This window comes from Elephantulus edwardii, unplaced genomic scaffold (genome assembly GCF_000299155.1).
Source record: "Elephantulus edwardii isolate Elephantulus edwardi_28Jun2011 unplaced genomic scaffold, EleEdw1.0 scaffold00549, whole genome shotgun sequence".
Lineage (NCBI taxonomy): Eukaryota > Metazoa > Chordata > Mammalia > Macroscelidea > Macroscelididae > Elephantulus > Elephantulus edwardii.
Window position 1 is genome coordinate 327,022 of NW_006400299.1, and position 23,539 is coordinate 350,560.

Consider the following 23,539-nt stretch of genomic DNA (forward strand, 5'->3'; position numbering starts at 1 on the left):
CGATAATATCAGATGTACCAGAGAGGGCAAAAGTCAGTTAAGCGTGCCTGTTAGCATGCTACACATGAGGAACCCTTGGGACAAACCTGGATTAAATTCAAGAAATTCTGATAAAAACCCATTTGTGTCAACAATGAAAACTACTCCATAACAACCTCTTGGGAAAAATAAAAATTTTCTAGATGTGGTTTTCCTCTTCTAAAAAGCATTCTTTCTACTTAGGTTGAATGTGTAAAGTATGACGTTTGGGTAGACATTATGGCAAGATGACTATGAATACATGTGAAAGATGGGTCAAGTCTAACAACAGAGGCTTTTATAGAGGCTATGATTATAGTCATAGTCATTGACAAAGTGATCACTGAAAACACTGTGGAGCTTGATGAAAGATCAAGTATATAGATCTTAAAAAAACACACACAAAACCTTAACAACTCATACCCAACATAGTTGAGACAGAACCAACTCACATATATCTGACCGTCCAGTGAGATTTCAGAAGCTGTAAAATCACATGAGAGGAGCTTGCCCATCTTTCTCCTGAGGAGCAGCTGGTGGACTCCAACTGCTCGCTGTCTTTGCACTGACAGTATAACTCCTTACCAGTATTGTTGAATTCCACAATCTAGCGAGAGAGGAGATAGGATACATCTCCTCTCCATGCCTTTTCAATCTATATGCAGAACAGATCATCGGCGAGGCTGGGCTCTATGAGGAGGAATGTGGCATCAGGATTAGAGGAAGATGCATCAACAACCTTCATTATGCAGATGACACAATCTTGCTTACTGAAACTGAGGAGGACTTGAGGCATTGGCTGCAGATGGTCAAGGACTGCAGCCTTCAATATGGACTGAAGATTCCAAACCGCTATGCTTTAGGAATAATATGTAATAAAATTAACACGTGGTTCTGGCTTCTCCATTAAATTTTAGGATTGTGAGGAAAGAAATTATGCCCAATTAATGTTCTTTTCTCCACTGCAGAACCTGGACAGGTCTCACACTTAATAACTATACGTTCAACAAGTGGACTGATGAGCTGTATTTTTCTCAGATTTGTTATTTTCCATTAAATCTAACATTGTGTCTAGCAAATAAGGCAAGAAAATTTTATTATTTGTTGTATTATTAAATCTTGAGTGTTGGGTGATAGTACTGGATTGGATAGTTTTGTCACCTCTGATTCACAGATTGCTCCCAGAAGTGTCTAGGTGTGATAATTACTATCACCAACTGAAAGGGACATCCACCCTCAAATACTAGCTACCTTTGGATTTACTAAACCTAGGAAGAGCAATGGTGTCACTCTGGAGACTAAGGTCTGTCTGATACAGGCCATGGTCTTTGCAATCACTTGTTATGTGTCAGAGAGTTGGACAATGACTAGGGTGGTTGGAAGAAGAATTTATGCCTTTGAGCTGTGGTGCTGGAGACGAGTATTGAATATACCAGGGACTGCTAAGAAAATGAACAGGTTCATCCTGGAGAGGGTTAAACAAGGTTGCTCCTTGGAGGCAAGGACTCACTCTGAAGCTTCATCTGACTTACTTTGGACATGTTGCAAGGAGGGACCAGTCCTTGGAGAGGGACGTCATGCTTGGGAGGGTGAAGGGACAGCGCAGGAGAGGAAAACCCTCTATAAGGTGGATTGATTCAGTGAGTGGGGTAATCGGGGTAGGTGTGTCTGAGACGGTGGGACTGACACAGGACAGAGCAGGGTTTAGGGATGTTGTACATAGAGTGGCTATGAGTAGCAAGCGACTCAACGGCACATAACAACAACAACAACAATAGGCAGAAAAGTAACTAAATTTTGTAGCCAAAGTGGGAAGTAGTAATTTCACTAAAATTCTGAATTCTTCTCCCTTTCGTACAAAAGGAGCCATGAAGGAAGAAAACCAGTCCTCTACTTCGGGCTTCATTCTCCTGGGAATTACTGGCAAGCAGGAGCAGGAAGACGTCTTCTTCATCCTCTTCCTGTTTATTTACCCCATCACATTGGTTGGAAACTTGCTCATGATCTTGGCTATCCACTCTGATGCGCGCCTTCACAATCCCATGTACTTTTTCCTTGCCAATCTCTCCTTTGTTGACATCCTGTTCTCATCTGTGACTGTCCCAAAGATGCTAACAAACTATATTTTGAACAGTAAGTACATCTCCTTTGGAGGATGTCTAGCACAGATGAATTTCATGATTGCCTTGGGTAACACAGATAGTTATATCTTGTCTGTGATGGCTTATGACCGTGCTGTGGCCATCAGCCGCCCCCTTCATTATACAACGATTATCAGCCCAAGGTCTTGTATCCTGCTTGTTGCTGGGTCATGGGTGATTGGAAATACCAATGCCCTTCTCCATACCCTGCTTACAGCTCGTCTATCCTTCTGTGGCAAGAAGGAAGTGGCCAACTTTTACTGTAGCATTATCCCTCTGCTCAAATTGTCCTGTTCTGATATCCACTTTAATGTGAAAATGATGTACCTGGGGGTCAGTGTTTTCTCTGTGCCATTAATAGGCATCGTTCTCTCCTACATTCAGGTCTTTGCCACAGTCCTACGAGTTCCATCCACCAAGGGTTTGCTCAAAGCCTTCTCCACATGTGGCTCCCACCTCACAGTTGTTTCTTTGTATTATGGGACAGTGATGGGCACATATTTCCGCCCTCTGACCAGTTACAGCCTAAAGGATGCAGTGGTGACTGTAATGTACACAGCAGTGACTCCAATGCTGAATCCTTTTATCTACAGTCTGAGAAACCGGGACATGAAGGCTGCCTTGGGTAAACTCTTCAGCAGGAGAATTTCTACATAATCATTTTAAACTGGAGCTATAAATCTCCATTAAAGAGTCATTTAATGATCCAACATAATGTCATCTCCCTCACTGATCTTTCTAGGCATAAAATTCCTCTTCTCAGAAATCTTATACTAATTTGCTAAGATATGCAAACACTTTGAACACTTTGCTCCTTTTAGCAGACAGGAAATACAAAAATATTAAGTTAAAGTTCTAGTTGTGCCATGGGTTAGCACCGAAAATTTAAGAAAGTCTGAACCTAGACTTCCACATCTACATGTTAGAAATAAAGATCTCTGTTTGGCCTAGACCGTAGGGTTGAGAAGATCACTGAACTTATACTTTGAATATAAGTCTCTATCAAGATGTCAGTTTTACTACACTATTATATTTAATCACACTATATTTATAGGTAAGCCCTTGCATGAATTACTGCACTACTATCTTTAATCACATTTAATATATTTACAGGTAGCCCTTGAGTGCATGGCTAAGGCACCATTTGCTAACCAAAAGATCAGTGGTTCAAGTCCACTGAAGGGCCCATGAGCAAGATATTTGGCATTCTGCTTTTATAAAGATTGACCTCAACCTGCTGTCAGGAAGTTCTATCTTGTCTTATGGGTTCACCATGAATTGGAATCATCTTTATGGAAGTGATTTAAGTTATTATATTTATAAAGTATAGGAGTTAAACTTCCTTTATCTAACTTAGAGAAATCATGTGAAATGGTTCAGCAGTTAATCATATGAAGTTTTCCTCCACTCTTCTTTAATACTTTACTCACTGGAGTTTATTGTTTCACTATGTGAAATTATAATAACCATAAACATGTATTGGTATATAAGTGACATCAATGTCAAATAAAAATCATAATTAACCTATATGTTAAATCAGTTATTGTTTATCTCACCCATCCTCCTTCAATTCTACAAAAAATGTCATCTGAGGTGATTATTTCCAAAATAATTTTCTATTTTGAAGTTATTTAAGACTCACAAGAAATGGTAAAAAAGTAATAAAATTTTATATAACCATTACAAAACTGTGATCATGAAGAAATTTATTCTAGTAAAATGCTATTAATTCTGATAAAGAGATGAAGAACTGGTTTAGATTTTCTCCATTTTACATGCACTTCTTTGTGTGTGTGTGTGTGTGTGGGCATGCACGCGTGTACATATTTCTATGAAAATTTAACATGTGTGTAAATTCAAATTTACTGTCACCTCAGACAGGATACAGAATTGTTCAGTTACCACAAAAATAGTCTTTGTGTGGATCCTAACAGTTATACCTGTCCCTTAGCTACTATTGATCTGGGTTTGTATTTGAGGTTTATTGTTGTTTTAATTATAAAGTTGTCACTTCAAGACATTATTTAAGTAAACTCATATAATATGCTGCTTAAGATATTGGCACACTATTTTTAATTTCACATCATTCTCCTGAGAATTATACAACTTGCTGCATGTGTCACTATTTACTTAATTTTCCTTTTTTAACTGATTAGTGGTATTGTATTGTATAACACCCCCACACTTAGTTTAATCACTCACCTACTGACATTAGACTTTCACCTAGTTTTTGGCAAGTACAGAGAAAGGTGCTTTGAACATTCTTCTGCAGCACATTTTTTTAAATGCAAGTGATATCCTACAGATTATTCTGCAATTGGTTAACAATTTTTGAGAGATGCCAAACTTGAATTTAAAATTCAAGCTGTAAAGTGGATTTTGGCTGAAAGCAGAAACTACCAGAAAGAGGTTTACTTATGTTTTATTGATTATGCAAAGGCATTTAATTGTATGGATTATAAAAAATTATGACTAATATTTATAAGAATGGAAATCACAGAATTCGTAATTATGTTCATGAGAAACCAAGAAGCAGTTGTAAGAACAGAACAAAGGAACACCGCATTGTTTAAAATCAGGAAAGGTGTACATCAAAGTTGTATCCTTTCTCTGTACCTATTCAGTCTGTATGTTGAGCAAATCATTCAAGAAGTTGGACTATATGAAGAATAATGTGATGTCAGGATGGAAGGAAAACTCCTCAAAAATCTGCATTATACAGATGGCAAAACCTTGCTCATAAAAATACAATATGAAGCGCTTGCTACAGAAGATCAAATACTTGACTGCATATTAGGACATAAAGTAAACCTCAACAAACTAAAAACAACAACAATGTTGAAATAATAGAAAATATCTTCTCAGATCACAATGCCCTAAAGAAAGAAACTAACAAGAGGGTAAAAGAAAAAAGAACACCTACATAGATGCTAAATAACACCTTGTGGAGAACAAATGGGTTACAGAAGAAATAAAATTTTAAGCAAAAAATAATCCTCTAATTTAAATTTAAAATTAAAATACAATAAATCAAAACCTCTGGAAAATAGCTAAGGCAGTCCTCAGCGGTCAGGTCATAGCAATAAACAAGTACATAAAAAAGAAGAAAAGAGCAAAAGAAACTACTTCACACAACACCTACAGCAAATAGAAAAAAGAAAAATAGGCTAAACCCACAACCTCTAGAATACAAGAAATTAGAAGGATAAGAACTTGAATCAATGGGATAGAAAAACAGTTGAAACCATCAGCAAAACCAAGAGCTGGCTCTTTAACAGGGTCAATAAAATAGACAAAGCATTAGCAAATTTAACAAAAGACAAGATATAAATTGCAACAATGAATTAATGGAAATCCAAAATTTCTGTAAATGTTCATTAAAATTAATTTAAGAAAAAGAAATAAAGAGGTGGCATCACAACAAAATTAGCTGAAATTAAATCAGTATCACTGGAAAGAAAAAAATGAAAAGCTATATTATTACTGTCAACAATATATACCCATATATTCCTAGGTTGGAAGGAGGAGTGGCATCCACTTCCAAAATAGCTTACCTCTAGAAACCCTGTGAACCTGGAGAAAGGATGAGAGACGTCCAAGCATTGAGGACTCTCCTTCATAGGGTCGCTATGAGTCACCTGTGACTCAATGACACTTAACAACAACAACAACAACAACATATTCATAGGATCAATATATACCTATATATTTCTACATTGCACTTCTAAAAACTCAACCTTACTCAAAGTGACACCGATAGAAGTGGAACACTTGAACAGACCTATCACAAAATAGGAAATTGAGCAGGTCATAAAAAGACTCCCTCCAAAAAAATGTCCTGGGCCAGGTGGCTTCATGGCCAAATTCTACTAAACATTCAGAGCTGCACTAACACCAATTCCACTTAGATTATTTTTTAAATTATAAAATGAAGGAACATTCCCAGAGATAATTAATGATGAACACATAATCCTAATACCAAAGCCAAGGAAAGACATTACCAAAAAAGAAAACTATAGATCAATATCTCTCATGAACATAGATGCAAAAATCCTTAACAAAATCTTGACCAACAGAATAAAAAAAAAAATAATTCATAACAACCAAGTGGAATTCATAACAGGAATTCAGAGATGATTCAACATAAGAAAAACAATGTACACATCGCATTAACAAAGAACAAGAACCACATGATCTTGTAGATTGATGTAGGAAATTATCTTCAACAAAATGCAACACTCCTTCCTGATTAAAACACTCAGCAAAATAAGAATAAAGGAGAATCTCCTTAAAATAGTGAAAAAGGATATATGCAAAACTAAGAGTCAAAAGGTGGATAGATAATTAATACTGCATTAGATCATATAAGGGCAAGAGCTGTCTTCTTGTTGCTGTTATGTGTCGCCGAGTCGCTTGAGACTCATAGTGACCTTATGTACAACAGCCCTAAACCCTGTTCTGTCCTGTGCCAATTGCACTGTCTCCGACACACTCATCCCGATTACCCGAGTCACTGAATCAATCCACCTCATAAAGGGTCTTCCTCTCCTGCACTGTCCCTCCACCCTCCTAAGCATGATGTCCCTCTCCAAGGACCGGTCCCTCATTGTAACATGTCCAAAGTATGTTAGACGAAGCCTTGGAATCCTAGCCTCCAAGGAGCCGCCCAGTTTAACCCTCTCCAGGATGAATCTGTTTGTTTTCCTAGCTGTCCCTGGTACTCTCAGCACTCTTCTCCAGCACTACAGCTCAAAGGCATAAATTCTCCTTCTATCCACTCTAGTCATTGTCCAACTCTCTGATGTATAACAAGTGATTGCAAAGACCATGGCCTGTATCAGACGCACCTTAGTCTCCAGAGAGACACCGTTACTCTTCAGAACTTTGGAAAGGTCCCTAAACAGCAGACTTTCCCATTGCAGTACTTCTTTTAATTTCCTGGCTACTGGTGCCAAGAGTGTTGACTGTGGAGCCAAGCAAACTAAAGCTGTGTACAATCTCAATCCCTTCACCATCCATCCTGATGCTGCCAGTTGGCCCAGTGGTGAGAATCTTTGTCTTCCGACATTGAGCCTCAATCCATATTGTAGGCTGCAGTCCTTGACACTCTGCAGCAAGCGCTTCAGGTCCTCCTCAGTTTCAGCAAGCTGGGTTGTATCGTCTACATAACGCAGATTGTTGATAGATCGTCCACCAGTCTTGACCCCACATTTCTCCTCATAGAGCCCAGCCTCCCGGATAATCTGTTCTGCATACAGGTTGAAAGGGTATGGAGACAGGACACATCCCTGGCGTATGCCCTTCCCAATTTTGAACCATGCTGTGTTTCCTTGCTCTGTTCTGATAACTGCCTCCTGATCCAAGTATAGGTTTTGCATTAGCATGATCAAGTGTTCTGGGATTCTTAAGAGAATATATAATTGTCTTAAGAGAATACATAATTAAACATTACATGTATTACACCAATCTGGAACAAGGTGTGTGTTGCAAGGAGGGTTGAGGAAGGGAAGACGGGAGGGGAGAAGAAAATGTTCAACAATTTAAAAAAATTAAAACATTTTCAATGTTATTTTCAACATTATTTCAATGTTATTGTTGTTATGTGTCGTCAAGTAGCCTGCAACTCACAGCGACCCTATGTACAACAGCTCTGAAGCCTGCCCTGCCCTAAGCCAGTCTCACTGACTCCAACACACCTACCCCCACTGCCCTAGTTACTGTATCAGTCCATCTCATCCAGGGACTTCCTCTCCTGTGCTATCCCTCCATCCTTCTGAGAATGATATCCTTCTCCAAGGATCAGTCCCTCCTGGCCATATGCCCAAAGTATGTATCACCCTCTCCAATACAGACCTGTTTATTTTCTTGGCCATCCATGGTATGTTCAAGACTCTAGTGTACACAGAAAATCCCAAAAACTGTTAGACCTAGTGGGCCAATTTAGTAGAGTGGCAGGATATAAGATCAACATACAAAAATCAGTTGGATTTGTCTATAGCAACAATGAAAGCACAGAAAAGGAAACTAATACCATTTACAATAGCCAACCACAAGATGAAATATTTAGAAATAAACCTAACTACAGACATAAAAGACCATAATAAGGAAAACTACAAAAGACTACTGCAAGAAATAATAATAAGCCTACCTAAATGAAAAAATATTCCCTAGTCATGGATAGGAAGACTGAACATTGTGAATCCTACCAAAAGCAAACTACAGATTCAACACAGTCTCAATACAAATTCATTCTTCAAGGAGATAGAAAAGGCAATTACCAGTTTCACTTGGAAAGGAAAGAGACCCAGAATAAGCAAAGCTCTTCTAAAAAAAAAAAAAATTAAGTTGGAGGGCATGTCACTACTTGATCTCAAAACCTCTTAAACAGCTGTAGTAATCAAAATAGCATGATACTGGTACAACAGCAGACATATAGATAAATGGAACAAAAGTGAGGATACAGAAATCAACCCATCAACCTATGGTAAACTGATAATAAGAAATAAAACCTAGTAAATAGGGAAGCCTCTTTAACAAACGGTGCAGGCATAACTGGTTATCTGCCTGTGGAAAACTAAACCAGCATTACCCATCCATCCTTCTCCCATGGAGCAGCTGGTGGATTTGAATCATGTACCTTCAGGATTTCAGTGCAGCTTTGTAGCACTAGAACTCCCTTGTAGATTGTTTTAATTTTGAGGTTAAATGGCTAGTCTATAGATGTTCATGATATTATTAGAGAGAGAGAAAGGGACAAAGGAATAGATGTTGCCTTTTTTTTAGGTGCTGTCTAGTTGATTACAACTCATAAAGATTCTATGAACAACAGATTTGAATTTTGCCCTATCCTGCACCATCTTAAAGATCTCTGTCATGCTCAAGCCCACTGTGATAGTCATTCTGTCAATCCATTTTATTGAGTTCTTCCTCTTTTTTGCTACTCTACACTTTCACCAGAAACATGTTTCTCTTCAAAGACTGAGTGATTCTCCTGAAAATATGCCAGAGTAAGTGAGATGAAGTTTCACCATTCCAGCTTCTAAGGAGCACTCTGGTTGCACTTTCTACAACGTAGAGTTTGATCTTTTGACAGCTCATGAAATATTCAGCATTCTTTGCCAACACCACAATTCAAAGGCATCGATTTTCTGTCATCCTTAGTCATGTCAACTTTCAGATGCATAGGAAGCAATTGAAAATGCCAAGACTTGAATCAGGTACACCATAGTCTTTAAACTGACATCTTTGCTCTTTAATACTTTAGAGAGATCCTTGACAGCAGATTTTCCCCATGTAACATATCTTTTTTTTAACTTTATTTTATTAATTTTAATGAATATTTACAGAGATTTTGGATTTCCATTCATTCATTGTTGCATTTTTCTCCCAGCCCACCCATCCCCCCACCCCCAGTTTGCTCTTCTCTATGAAAACTAAAAGAAAAGTAACATATCTCTTGATTTCCTGATTGTGGCTATCATGGTGCTTACTGTGGATCTATGTAAAACTACATCATTGACAACTTCAATCTTTCCTCCATCTATAATGATTTTGCCTAATTGGTGAAGTTGTGAGAACCAACAGAGTGACCTGAAATACAGTTGGAGGAAAATGCATCTTAAACATTTTCAGTATCTACCATGTGGCTTAGTGGGAAATTGTGCTGTCAATACAAAGGTATACAATTCAAATCCTCCAGCTGCACTGCAGGGAAAGGATGGGCAATCTCCTTCATGTGATTTACTGTCTCTGAAAACTCACTGGAGGGTCACTTATGGATCAATGACTCAGTGGTACACAACAACAATAACAACAATGCACATAGTCTGGCAGATTTTAAAGTATATCCAACAGTTAAATTACTAGTTTAAAATAAAGTGAAATAATAGTTTAAGAACAGTTTAGATATTATTTTATTAGCATAACAACTTTATAAAGGTATTATTATTATTCTCATTTTTAATAGTTGAGTAATTAAGCTAAATAACTATTTGAGGGTATACAGTCTGTGACAGAGCCAAGATTTAAATCTAGCCAGAGTTCACAGTTTTTATCATGCTCTTTACAGAAAGGCAAGAACCTCTCTGCACAGCACATGATAAATTATAAGACCATCAATCAAGACTGTTACAAAACCTACACATAAAAGAATTTTAAAATTCTGAAACATTTGGATTACCTACTCTCAGCATGCTGAATAATGAAAGCTATACTGTCATCTTAACCCTCCTGTGTCAGGTATTAAAGCAAATATGAACTAAAATTCTTCTTTGCCTTACTGAACAACAGGAAAGCTTCAATAAAGAGCCTTTCACTAAAAAGCTCTTGTGGTACAAGAGCTCAATTGTACCACAAACATTGTAGTTACAAAGAAATGATTCCAGGTTTATACTGAGCCAAAGATTAGAGAAACCAACATTCCGACAAAGATTCTAGAATAGCTCACTCCAGAGCATGGACCCTGAAGACAAACCCTCTTGAAAGCCATCTCAATGGTCCTTCCTCCTGGAAAAGAACTCTGGGAACAATTACTCTTGGGAGCCACCGAGTCTCCTCAGGGCAAAGCTGGAGGAGTGTGTAAACGAGTCTTAACAATTACTCTGACTTTGACCTGAATGAAGACCTGAGGGAACTGTGCCTTTATAATCTGGTGAAAATTTTCAAATTGTCTCTGTTATGACTATATGATTATATGTCTCTGTTATGTGCTGCTTCCTTGATGAGAAAATTAGAAGATTCATCTTCAGGTTCGATTCAGGACAGCTCCAGCCCCACAGACCTTTTCTATCCTAATGTTGAGAAACTCAGGACTCCTATTTCCATCCCAGACTGGTCTTGCCTCCTCCAACTCAAGAAGAGAAGTTCAGAGGCCTGCCCTCCAGATCTTCCACTGACTTTTTCTCCAACATGTTTCCAAAAATCATTTTTTTAAAGGAGCTAGACCACTTGATGTAAATGTCTTATCTGTGGAAAGGGGTTAAAAACCATATGGCCAGGTCCTTTGAAATAGTATCTAGCTCAGCAGAGAGTACTGGAAAAGGACTCTGGATGTTGGAGAAGAGAGTCTTCATAACATCAAGAGTTAGCTAGGTTTTAACTGAGCCCTTATTATGTGCCAGCAACTACATTTTATGTTGTATCTGCATTGACCCTTACAAACAACTGAAAAGTAAGTAGAACTATTATGTTATTTTTACCAAAGGGGAGGGTGGGGATGGTGGAACTAATTGCTGGGCTAACAGAGAGAAGTAATGAAAAGCTGGGGCTAAAAACCTAACTGCAGAATGTACATCCTCAAAGAGGGACATGGTAACAACACAAGGAAGAGAGAAAGTGCAGGAATTCACCTTCTCCTTCTGCCAGAGCATTCTGCTTTCCCTCCTCTGTAACCAATCGAGCATCAGCAACCACAATAATGACCCAAAGGACATAGAAACGCAAGGCTTTGGATTCTCCTAATTTTCCTCTAGATTCTGATCATTTTCTTCTGGCTCTAGACCAGGAAAAATAGGACCAGTAAGGAATGGTTCTGATTTGTTTTTCCAACACTGTGCTATTCCTTCTGAAGTAATATTGCAAATATATGTGAGAATAGAAACAAGACCAATTTGTCTTTCTGCTAGATTGTCACTCAAAAATGTTGTCTATTGATCAGTAATTTAATTTATATGTTCAAATACCTGTATTAAAAGTTGCACACCTCTACTACTAGAAAAAGATGGTGAACCTCACATACACTAAAATGACTTCTTGTTGTTATTGTTGTTGTTGTTGTTGTTGTTATTGCCAGAACTGACCCATAGCTGACCCTCCAGAGAGTTTTCAGAGGCAGTTAATCGCATGGGAGTGTTTTGCCCATCCTTCTCCCACGGAGCAGCTGGTGGCCTCAAACCATGTGACTCTGGGATTACAGCACAGATTTAGTACTTGATAAATAAAAGCCATGCTTTGGCTTCAAATCCTCCACACTATGAACTCAAACTTTCCCTCCAGGCTGATTTCTTTCATCTGTTGTGCTTATGTCCTCTGCTGCAGATAAAAATGGGCAACATATGTTTTGATTGAGTTTATACTTTGTTATCAGAACTCTCTGTTTCTGAGTTTTTGCTCCATGATAAGGAGCAAAATGATTGTCATCTGGCAGGTGACAGTATGGAAATTCTTCTAGAGACATATACAGTTGTATTTTATTTTATAAATGTAATTTTGGATCTAGTAAGCAGAGGTCCCTGTAGAGAAACCTGGCTGAGAAACAAAGGACAGAGATGAGAATGGGGTGCTAGCTGGAAGAGAGGTCCTGGCAACAGTGATTGAAGTGTTGGGCTGATGAGTGATAGGTTGGTGGCTTGAACGCACCAGAGAGAAAGATGAGATTTGCAGTCTCTAAACCAAGGTGGCACCATTCAGTTAGACCCTATACAGTCCCTAGAGTGAGAATCCACTAGGTGGCAGTGAGTTTGGTCTTGATTGTCAGGGAATCTATTCTAACTCTGGCAAAACAATGTCATTTGGCGTAAAACTTATATTCTACAGGATTTTCATGGCTGTGAAGATGACTTTTGGTAGGCTTGAACAGCCAATCTTCCTATTAGTAATCCAGTGCTTAATAGTTTATGCTTTCCAAAACTCAAACTCATCAACAACACACAGCAGTTTTTCATAGGCCGCAAGTCACAGGGAAGGAAACTGCCTGACTATCTTCCTCAGAGCAGCTAGTGAATTTGAGTTGGCAGTGCAAAGTCCTACTTTCCAGACCACCAGAGAGATCCCTGGGCCTCTTTATTTAATGACTAGAGAGGAAATAGTTTGTTTGCTGGTTATTGTAAAAGAGCAGGTGTTGAAGGAGATAGTGAAAAGATAAAACACCACAGCTGAAAGAATCTACAGAGCAGTATTTCTGAAAAACCAGAAAGAAATAAAAATAAGGGCATAGGTATAAATATACATTTTTACTTCTGGGATTTTGGAGAAAAAGAGCAGGATGAAGTGTGTATATGAATTATATATCAGAAAAGTACCAAGAAAATATTCTGTCCTGGTTTTAATTTTTTTTAAATGAACATGAAGCGACTTTCCAATTTCTGGGAAAGTTTGAGAGAAGATATTGCAGTGAAATTGAGGAGCGTGGCAAAAGCTTTGAGGAACATCTTTACTAAGAATTTCCTAACTGCTTTCCAAAGTAGTTATACTAACTTAGATGCCATTCAGTGGTCATATAAACTTTCATTCTCTTCCTAACACTTGAAATTATTGGACTTTTGCACCCAAATGAAGAATATTATATTGAAATTTGATCTTTTGGGTCACTGTTCCTTTCTCTGGTTACAAAGGAAGTACAGCATCTTTTCACTGTGTCTGTTTATTGGTCAGATCCAACTCCTCTTCTGTGACTAATCTATTTGAGTCTTTTGCCCATTGTTTACTGCTTGTTAAAAAGAAGGTAGGACTCTTCTGTATTCTGAATATTAACCCTTTCCTGATTATGGATGAATCTCTTTATAGTCCATTATTTTCCCTTATGATTTTTCCTTTACTTTTTTATACAAATATTTTTATGTCAAATTTTGTACATTTTATTTGGTTTAGGAAATAGTTCTTACCTTGACATCCTAAACATGGTAGGGGGTTTTCTAATATTTTGAAGGTTAGCCATTCACAATTAACTTATTTAGATTATTCTGTATTATCATTGTAGGGGTATCCAGTTGCTTCAATACTCCTCAAAATTTCTAATCTAACTCATGACAATATTGTCGTTCATATGTTACTTAGATTTGGATGTCAATCCTTACACACGAATCACTCTTCTTTATATAACCACAGCTAAAACAATATTAAATAATTTAAATTCCTGATAGGGCAATTCCTCTCTCCTTATGTCACCGACCACCCGACTACGGTCGTGACAAGAAACTCAAGGGGTTTCTTGGTGAAGAGCAGGTGAGGGACGAAGTCGGCGAAAATGAGAGTCTGCACACCAGGATGATGTAGAGAGCTCTGATTTATTATGCTAAAAGCTTGCTTTTTATACATTTAAACTTGTTTAAACTTGACTTATAGCCAACATTTTGTGATTACAAAGCTCACATAAGATTTTAACAAAAAGAAAGTATTTTCTATTACTAAATAATAGCATCGGCTATTAAACATTCTTTGAACAAGAAACACAATGACCTTATGTTGGTCATCTGCTCGACAATGGTTAATGGTTTACATTTCACTTCCTTTCCTCTCTTACTTTGTGTCACTGTATTTTAGCCACCTTTGTTTTTGCCTTTGTACTCATATTTGTACTGTACCTAACGAATCTTAACATCTATTTTCTTACACTCTGGACCATTCCTATATTTAACAATAGTTTTTGCAACTTGTCATAAGATTTTAATTTGTTTTTTGTTTGGCAATGTGCACTAAGGTGGACGACTTCCTTTAACTTGTTTTTACCAAGTTAATCTGTACTATTCAATTCTTTTTCCTTGGAATACAAAACGTCTGTATAAGGAAGAGGTACTGGTGTTGGAGTTGGCAGGACATATGGTCCTTTATAAGTACTTTCTTCCCACCACCTGTGATTTATCTGGTAATATTTCCTATTTCTTAAAGAGACCTTTACTTTTAGAGAAGTTTGTCTTTTGAGTCTTTTCTTAAACCTCTCTGTTTTATTATCATTAACTATGACTTTCTGCTGTTAAAACTAGTCTAAACTTTCTCCTAATATACAATTACATTGCTGAATATGAGTTGCAAGTATCACAAAAGAGGAATTAGATACATACTCAAAGATCATATTCAAAATTATACTTTTAAGAACAATCTCAATTTCTTTTATATTTTCAGCTTGTTTGTTATCATTTCCAGGAACATCAAATGGTTCCTGATTAAAAACTTTAATTAAATCTTTATCCCAGTTCTGGTGAAGTTCCCCTGATTATTCCCCAGAAACTCCCATTCTTATCCTAGAAGCAACTTAATTTCCAGAGGTTTCCTAGGATTACGAAGACCCATCTGTAACAAATATCCAGGCATCAGCCCACTCACAAGCACAGGGCTTGCAAGGTTCCCTCTTATGCTATCCTTGAGGTCAGAGACCCCGTACAGGCACGGACGACCCATTTTGTCACACAGGCGTCGTGGCCAGAGAGGACAGCGAGGCGGGTGTGGCATCCTTATTCCCTTTCCTCAAATTATTTTCTCTATTTTAGGCCCTCTTATTTTTTGCATGGTTAGATTGTAATATATCATGGTGTAGAGTTTTTTCCTTCTTTAATTGTAATCTGAGTGAAGATTCACAAAGCAAAATTTTTCCCCTTTTATCAACTATGTTGTTGGTATGTGCCATTGAGTCACCTGCAACCCATAGCCACCCTATGTACAATAGCTCTGAACCCTGCCCTAACCTGAGCCAGTCTCACTACTCCCATTACCCCACTTATTGTGTCAATCCATCTCATCCAGGATCTTCCTCTCCTGTGCTGTCCCTCCACCATTCCAAGCATGATATCCTTCTCCAAGGATTGGTCCCACCATGGCCATATGCCTAACATACGTAAGACAGAGCTTCAAAATCCTTGCCTTCAAGGACAAACTTGGTTTCACCCTCTCCAAAACTGACCTGTTTGTTCTCTTGGTGGTCCACTGTATGTCCAATACTCATCTTCAGCACTACAATTCAAAGGCATCAATTCTTCTGTCATCCTTAGTCATTGTCCAGCTCTCTAGTGCATTGCAAGTAATTGTGAAGACCATGGCCTGGATCAAGTGCACTTTAGTCCCTAGACCAACATCAATATTCTTTAGCACTTTGGAGAGGTCCCTGACAGCAGATTTTCCCAATTCGTCTTTTGATTTCCAGGCTGCTGGTGACAAGAGTGTTGATTTTGGAGCTGAGCAAGCTGAAATTATTAAAACCTCATTCTCTTCTCCATCCATCATGGTGCTGCCAATTGACCCAGTGGTGAGAATATTTGTCTTCTTGATGTTGAGTTTCAATCCATATTGAAGACTGCAGTACTTGACCTTCTGCAGCCAATGCTTCATGTCCTCCTCAGTTTTAACAAGCAAGCTGTATCATCTACATATCACAGGTTGTTGATGAGTCTTCTTCCAATACTGATGACACATTCCTCCTCATAAAGCTCAGCCTCCCGAATGTTCTGTTTTGCATACAGATTGAAAAGGTACGGCGATCATGCACACACATTTTATTCTATAAGTAATTTCAGTACCCACTTGACACTTTTCTTTCGGCCATGTAATTCTGATTTGCATTAATCCTTCTTCACCTTTCTGAGTCTTCCCTTTCTTTGATGTTTTTGTCCTAGTCATCCCCTTATTGGATTTTGACTTTCCCTTCTCTCATCTTAATATGTGTCTTACCTATTTACTAGTTTTTACTCACCTCCCTCCCTTCACATCCCTGGTAACTATTCAAGGATGAGTCTAACTATGTGTAAATTTTCCTTAACCTTTTTTTTTTTAAATTTAGGTTGTTTATTTTTCATGTCAATTAACATCTACAGAGATTTTGGGATTCCATTCATTCATTGTTGCACCCTTCTCTCTGCACAAACCCCTCCCCTCTGGCCCCCCCCCCGCCCCCACCGTTTGCTCCTCTCCTTGAAAAGCAAAAGAAAAACTCCCTCATTGGTACACAACCCCCCCCGCACCTCCCCAAACCCCACCCCCTACCCCCAAATACAATCCACTCTGCAACCCTCATTGCATACTCCTACGATAAAAATAATGCCCTAAAATATAATACTTTTAGACTATTCTCTCCCCCATAGACTTCAATGCCGTAAACATATTTCATCCAGTTTTTCTCAGTTCTTACCCCCACCCCAATGCCAGCCTCATTCTACAACAGTGGCACCATATAGCATTTGTCCCTTTGTGACTGAGATACCTCACTCAGCATAATGTCCTCCAGGGTCACCCATTTTGAATAATATTGCATGAGTTCCTTATTTTTCAATGCAGCATAGAATTCCATTGTGCGAATATACCACAGATTCCCTAACCTTTTATAACAGTAGCCTTATATGTGTCCTTTTGTGACAAAACCCCCAAAATCCAAACAGTGGGTTTTTGATTGGTATTGTATCAAATTCACAGACCAAGTGAGGGATAACTGGTATTTCCACCCCGTTAAGTCTTTCTCTCTATCAGCATTGCAACAAAACTCAAACTCATTGCCTTTGAGTCAGAACCAACTCATACCTGACCCTCCAGAGAGTTTTCAGGGGTTATAAGTTTCATGTGAGAAGATAGCCCATCTTTTTTCCATGAAGTAGTTGTTAGATCCAAACTAGAGAGGTGCTGTTTGGGTTAGCAGCACAGCTTCCTACAGATTACACCACCAGAGCATGAACCCATTTATTCAGGTATTCTTTTTTGTCCTTCAGCAAAGCTTTATAAACTTTTTTCTACTTCTTTCATTGAATTATTTCTAAAGCTCTTAAAATTGTCATTGCTATTGAAATTTTTGGAAGCAGGAGAGGCATCCACCTCCTAAACAACATGCCTCTGGAAACTCTATGAAGTGATAAATGATGATAGTTATAGAAAGGTTTCAGGCCTTTTGTTCACGGGCTCACTATGAGTCGTCCTCAACTCAATGGCCATCAACAACAACAATAACGTTGAAGTTTGGGGAAGGCTGATATTTTCTTTTGTGTTGCTATTTAAGTATGGGACAGAAATCCTAGTGATGCAGTAGTTAAATAATTTCTCTGCCAGCCAAAAAGTCAGTGGTTCAAACACATAACTACTCCATGGGAGAAAGACTGGGCAGTCCACTTCCATGAAGAAACTCTACGGACAATTCTAATCTGCCCTACAGGGTTGCTGTGAGTCAGAATCCACTTCAACGGCAATGAGTTTGGTTTAGTAAATACAGAAGAAAAGTATTAAGTTTTTAAATATAAGTTTCTAGCCAATACACTTGCCAGAGTCTCTATGTATAAAATCTCTTATATTTCCTTGAAGATAAAGCTATATTCTATTAATTCTACATACTATATACTCTGGTGGACTAGGCCACTAGAGCTCCCTAATAAGAATGAGAATGGCACAAGATAGGAAAACATTGTTCATAGGTTCGCTCTACACCACTTGACTGCACCTAACAACAACATATCCATTTGGGAGCTCTGATGGCATAGGACATATTGAGTTGTGCTACTAATCTAAATGTGGTGCCTCTCTGGTGGTTCGAATCCACCAACAGATCTGTGGGGAAATGATGGGCGGGCAATCTCCTCTCATGCAACTAACAGGCTCTGAAAACTCAATGGAGGGTCAACTATGAGATAGTTAGACCTCGATGGCAATGAACTTTTATAAGTGTTTATATCAACTCAGTCAGCCATGTTGCCAAGAACTCTGCCTCTGAAATCTTTAATGTCCATATCATATGATTCTGAATGAAAGATAATTAGGCCTCTTTTAACTATATGTAGCATATGTCTAGTGGAATAGTCTGTAGAGAGTTGCACTTCTAACCCAAAGGCTGAGCCTCTCTGGTAGTTCAAATCCACCAGCCAGTCTTTGGAGAAAAAATGGACAATCTTCTCCTGTGCTATTTACAACCTCAGAAAAGAGCTGGAGGATCATCTATGATTTGGTTCCAATTTATAGAGAGAGGGAGGGAGGAAGGGGGGAGAGAGAGAGAGAGAGAGAGAGACGGAGTGGGTAGGGCGAGGAGAGAAAGCAGCAGAGTTCTCCTTGGAAAACATTAGATAATTGACAACAAGAGTCAAAAGTAGTAGTAGACAATGGAGATTATTATATGGAGTAATCAACTAATAATTCTTGATTCTTCTCTCTTTCATGATCAAGGAGCCATGAGGGAAGAAAACCAGTCCTCCACCCTGGGCTTCATTCTCCTGGGAATTACTGGCAAGCAGGAGCAGGAAGACGTCTTCTTCATCCTCTTCCTGTTTATTTACCCCATCACATTGGTTGGAAATCTGCTCATCATCTTGGCCATTCGCTCTGACATCCGCCTTCACAATCCCATGTACTTTTTCCTTGCCAATCTTTCCTTTGTTGACATCCTGTTCTCATCTGTAACGGTCCCTAAGATGTTGGCAAACCACCTCTTGAGCAGCAAAGCCATCTCGTTTGGAGGATGCCTAACACAGATGTACTTCATGATTGCCTTGGGTAACACAGACAGCTATATCTTGGCTGCAATGGCTTATGATCGTGCTGTGGCCATCAGCCGCCCCCTTCATTACACAACAATTATCAGCCCCAAATCTTGTATCCTGCTTGTTGTTGGGTCATGGGTGATTGGAAATTCCAATGCCCTCCCCCATACTTTGCTTACAGCTCGTTTGTCCTTTTGTGGCAACAAGGAAGTGGCCAACTTTTACTGTGACATTACCCCATTGCTCAAGTTATCTTGCTCTGATATCCACTTTAATGTAAAAATGATGTACCTAGGAGTTGGTGTTTTCTGTGTGCCATTAGTATGCATCATTATCTCCTATATTCGGGTCTTTGCCACTGTCCTACAGGTTCCATCCACTAAAGGTTTGCTCAAAGCCTTCTCCACCTGTGGCTCCCACCTCACAGTTGTTTCTTTGTATTATGGAACGGTGATGGGCATGTATTTCCGTCCTCTGACCAGTTACAGCCTAAAGGATGCAGTGATAACTGTGATGTACATGGCAGTGATTCCAATGCTAAATCCTTTCATCTACAGTCTGAGAAACCGAGATATGAAGGCTGCCTTGAGGAAACTCTTCAGCAGGAAAATTTTCTCATAACCAATGTGCTATCCCCATTTCATTAAGGGTAGCAGACACCACTAAGGACACGCATGAGTCCTTCCCAGAGTCATCAAGTCCTTATTGATCTTTCCAGCCAGAAAATTCATCTTCTCCATAATCCCAGTACAATCTCATGAGGCATCCTATTGAAATGATCACTTAATTTCTATTATTACTCCTTTTGCTAAAGTCAAAATTTAAAACTATTAGGTCCAATTCTCTTTTATACTATTGACTAACAAAGTAAAGTTGACAAAGTCTGAATTTGGCTTCCACATCTCCATATTAGGTATAATAATCTCAACTCTGTATCTGCAACATGGCTGAGAGGATCATATTTACTCATGTTTTGAAAGTTACAAATCAGTATCTAAATGTCAGTTCTTACATTTAATTAATCACCAGTTTGAATCCATCAATTGCTCCCTGGGAGAAGGATGGGAAGTCTCCTCCCATGTGATTAATTGTCTCTGAAAATCCACAGGAGAGCCAGCTATGGCCTGGTTCAAACCCCATGGCATACAACAACAACTAGGTTTGCATGCTTTGAGGACAGGAAAAGACCTACCACATTTCTTATAATGTGGTATATTTAATTGGTGGAAAATATAGATGAATGGAAATATAAATCTCTGAAATGTAGTCTGATAATAATCAGACATAACTTAGAATGTGTGTCCCTGCATGGTGCTATTGGCTAACACACTCAAATACTCCTTGAACAGTTGACAGTTCAAATTCACCCAGAATTGTTTTGAAAGAAAGACCTGGTGATCAATTCCTAAAAAATCACCATACAAAATATCCTACAAAATCATCCTACAAAAATACCCTACAAAACATGGTTTTACTCAGACACAGATGAGTTTATCACAAATCAGAATCAACTAGAAGTTGCTTGAATCAAACTGGATTAAAATCTTTAAAGGTACTAACTCTGGGACATAATTTTCCCCCCTTAATTGATCAAACTACACTGTCTCTTAATTGATCAAACTTCCTAACATATTGCTGTAAATGTGTTTTCTTAAATACTAATGGTGGCCTAGTCATAAGAAGCTGCACTGCCATCTCAAAGGCATGTGGTTTGAATCTACCAGCTGCTCCATAGGAGAAGGATGGACAATCTCCTCCCATGTGATTTACTGCCTCTGAAAATCTGCTATGGGGTCAGCTATGGGTCAGTTCCAACTTGACAGCACACAACAACAAAGAAATAAAGGCATGATATGTTCTGGTTCAACTAGTTGTAATATAAAATAAAACTGATTTGAAGAAAACTGAGGTGCCAAATAACAAAGACAGACAAAAGAGCTATATAGAAAATTACCATAATTCTCCAGCACGACCTAAGAGAGATAAGTTTTTGATGTTGCGTGGCCAGCCTTGATTAATGCAGACAATGTTCCCCCAAATAGAGACAATTATTCAGAAGGTAACTAAATATCTACAAAGGAATTCCACTATTATCTGATTCTATTTATGATAAGATTATTGAAATTTTTCAAAATATTAACATGTAAGTGATTATTCATAAATCTAATCTTTCCAAACATAATAATATTCTGAGGAGGTGACTTGACTGTAAATTAGAGTAACATTTTATTATTTACTGTTTTCTAATTGCCAATAAAAATAGAAATTTAAAACATTTTCTCTAATTTATATTGCCAAGAATTTTTCCATGGATGTTGAAAAATTATCGTATTGATCTTTTAATGCTTTCTTGTACTCTAACACATTAAGGATGAAAACTATTACAATTATCCACTTTTAATTTTTTTAAAAAGGATTTTATTACAAAATTACAAATGACTAGGAAATTTGTGTGAGTGAGTGACCAAATGATGTGATGGGAAAAAGCATTGCATTTATGGGATTCTCAAGTTTGGGGAAGGGGAAGGATATATAAATTTATTTATTGTCTGTTTGTTTTATCTCCAAGAATATGAAGGTCTAAGGCCTATTATTGCTGTGCTCACAGCAGTTGGATCAGTGTTGACATATATTAATCAATCAATAGATTTGTCTTGAGTAATAAATTGCTAGTTCAATGTTATTTCAGAATAATAAATGTATCAAGATTCACTTTTCAAGAAGGTCAAATGTTATGAGAATTTTCTATGATAATATACTACATGCCAAAGAGAATAATGTAAAAGAAGAGCTGAGGAAATGTGAGTACTTGGGTAAACTCTACACCAATTAACTGGGAATCGACCTCACATTATTCTTCCTCTACTGCATATCTCTTAGAGCACACAAAAGTCTGTGTATAAATTTATAAAATAAAAATCATTGAACTTACATTCCAACTCAGACTTCTTCTTTTGATTCTGTCACACATTCTGTCCTGAAGGTATTTTTTAAACTGTAATTTTTTTAACCTACTTTATTTACTTCAGATTCCTAAGGTCTTGCCTTTTACTAAAGGTGACTTGACGGTGTGGGTTAAATGTTGGGCTGCTAGTCAAAAGGCCAGCAGATCAAATCCACCAGCCATTCCAAGGGGAAAAGATGAAACAGTCTACTCCCATAAAGATTTACAATCAAAACTCAAAATTATATAAATGGCTAGATTTACTCATATAATTAAAGACTGGTGGAACCTCTGAGACTATGACCTTGGGTCTCCTTTGAGTGTGGAACTAAAAGTCACCCCTGTGTGTCTCAACTTTTAGCCAAACAATGGGCAGTATTATAAGGAGAACAATACATCCTCAAGGTAATCACTTCTTTGAACAATAATACAAGAGCAAAAGGGCAATATTTTCCCACGAAGAAAGTTCAGAAGGCAAGAAGGGTTATTAGTATAGATGGTTGAATAAAAATTGTAATAACAAGCAAGAAGAGTGCTATTACAATGTAGAAACTAATTTATGTCATAAAATCTCTATGAATGACTGAATAGAAAACCAATTTCCTAAGCAAACTTTCACTCAAAATATAAAAAGCTTAAACAGAAAAATTATTTACAGCCTTGGACACCAAAAGGGACAGTTCTATTCTGCCTTAAAAGTCACTGTGGGTCAGAATTGACCCATCAACAATGGTCTTACAGTCCTGAAGTTCTCAGAAAAAGATTAGATGGTGAATATGTCAGTTAAGATTCAGTCAGGAAACAAAAATCACACCCAGTACTTAAACAGAATATTTAATAAATTGTTATTGTTGTTGTTAGGTGCCATTGAGTACAAAAAATAGCAATCCTATAAATAACAGACCTGAACCATGTCCTATCCTGTGACATCCTCGTAATCTCTGACACATTTGAGCCCATTGCCACACTGTGTCAATCCAACTGGATGAAGGTCTTATAGGCATTGGAAAAAAATGTTTTACTTTAAAAGAAACTAAAGAGGAGGAGGAGTATATTGAAATAACCCAGAGACTACAAACTACAACATGAAGTTATTTCTACTTGTTACTGTTATGTGTCATCAAGTTGTAAAGCTGTATAGTAAATTGCATGAAAGATGGCCTATCTTTCTCCCATAGAGCAGCTGGTCAATTTGAACCATCTGCCTTTGGTTTGGCAGCAAAATTCCTTGTCCACTAAGCCACCAGAGTCCCTGTGTTCACTAAAGTTGAAAAAAGAAAACT

The 23,539-nt window shown here is 38.0% G+C and overlaps 2 protein-coding genes across 2 annotated transcripts; both read left to right on the forward strand.

The window, feature by feature from the left end:
- The first annotated feature begins 1,886 nt into the window (after positions 1-1,886).
- LOC102855351 (olfactory receptor 1A1-like) lies at positions 1,887-2,816 on the forward strand. The gene has a single exon (XM_006903245.1). The coding sequence runs from the start codon at positions 1,887-1,889 to the stop codon at positions 2,814-2,816; it is 930 nt and encodes a 309-aa protein (XP_006903307.1).
- Positions 2,817-19,003: 16,187 nt separating this feature from the next.
- Positions 19,004-19,933, forward strand: LOC102855770 (olfactory receptor 1A1-like). Its single transcript, XM_006903246.1, has one exon. It carries the CDS (start codon positions 19,004-19,006, stop codon positions 19,931-19,933), a length of 930 nt encoding a protein of 309 aa, XP_006903308.1.
- Positions 19,934-23,539: the final 3,606 nt, after the last annotated feature.

What these genes read in the sequence shown, in the direction of transcription:
- LOC102855351 (XM_006903245.1), top strand. Translation starts at nt 1,887, where the DNA reads ATGAAGGAAGAAAACCAGTCCTCTACTTCGGGCTTCATTCTCCTGGGA.
- LOC102855770 (XM_006903246.1), top strand. Translation starts at nt 19,004, where the DNA reads ATGAGGGAAGAAAACCAGTCCTCCACCCTGGGCTTCATTCTCCTGGGA.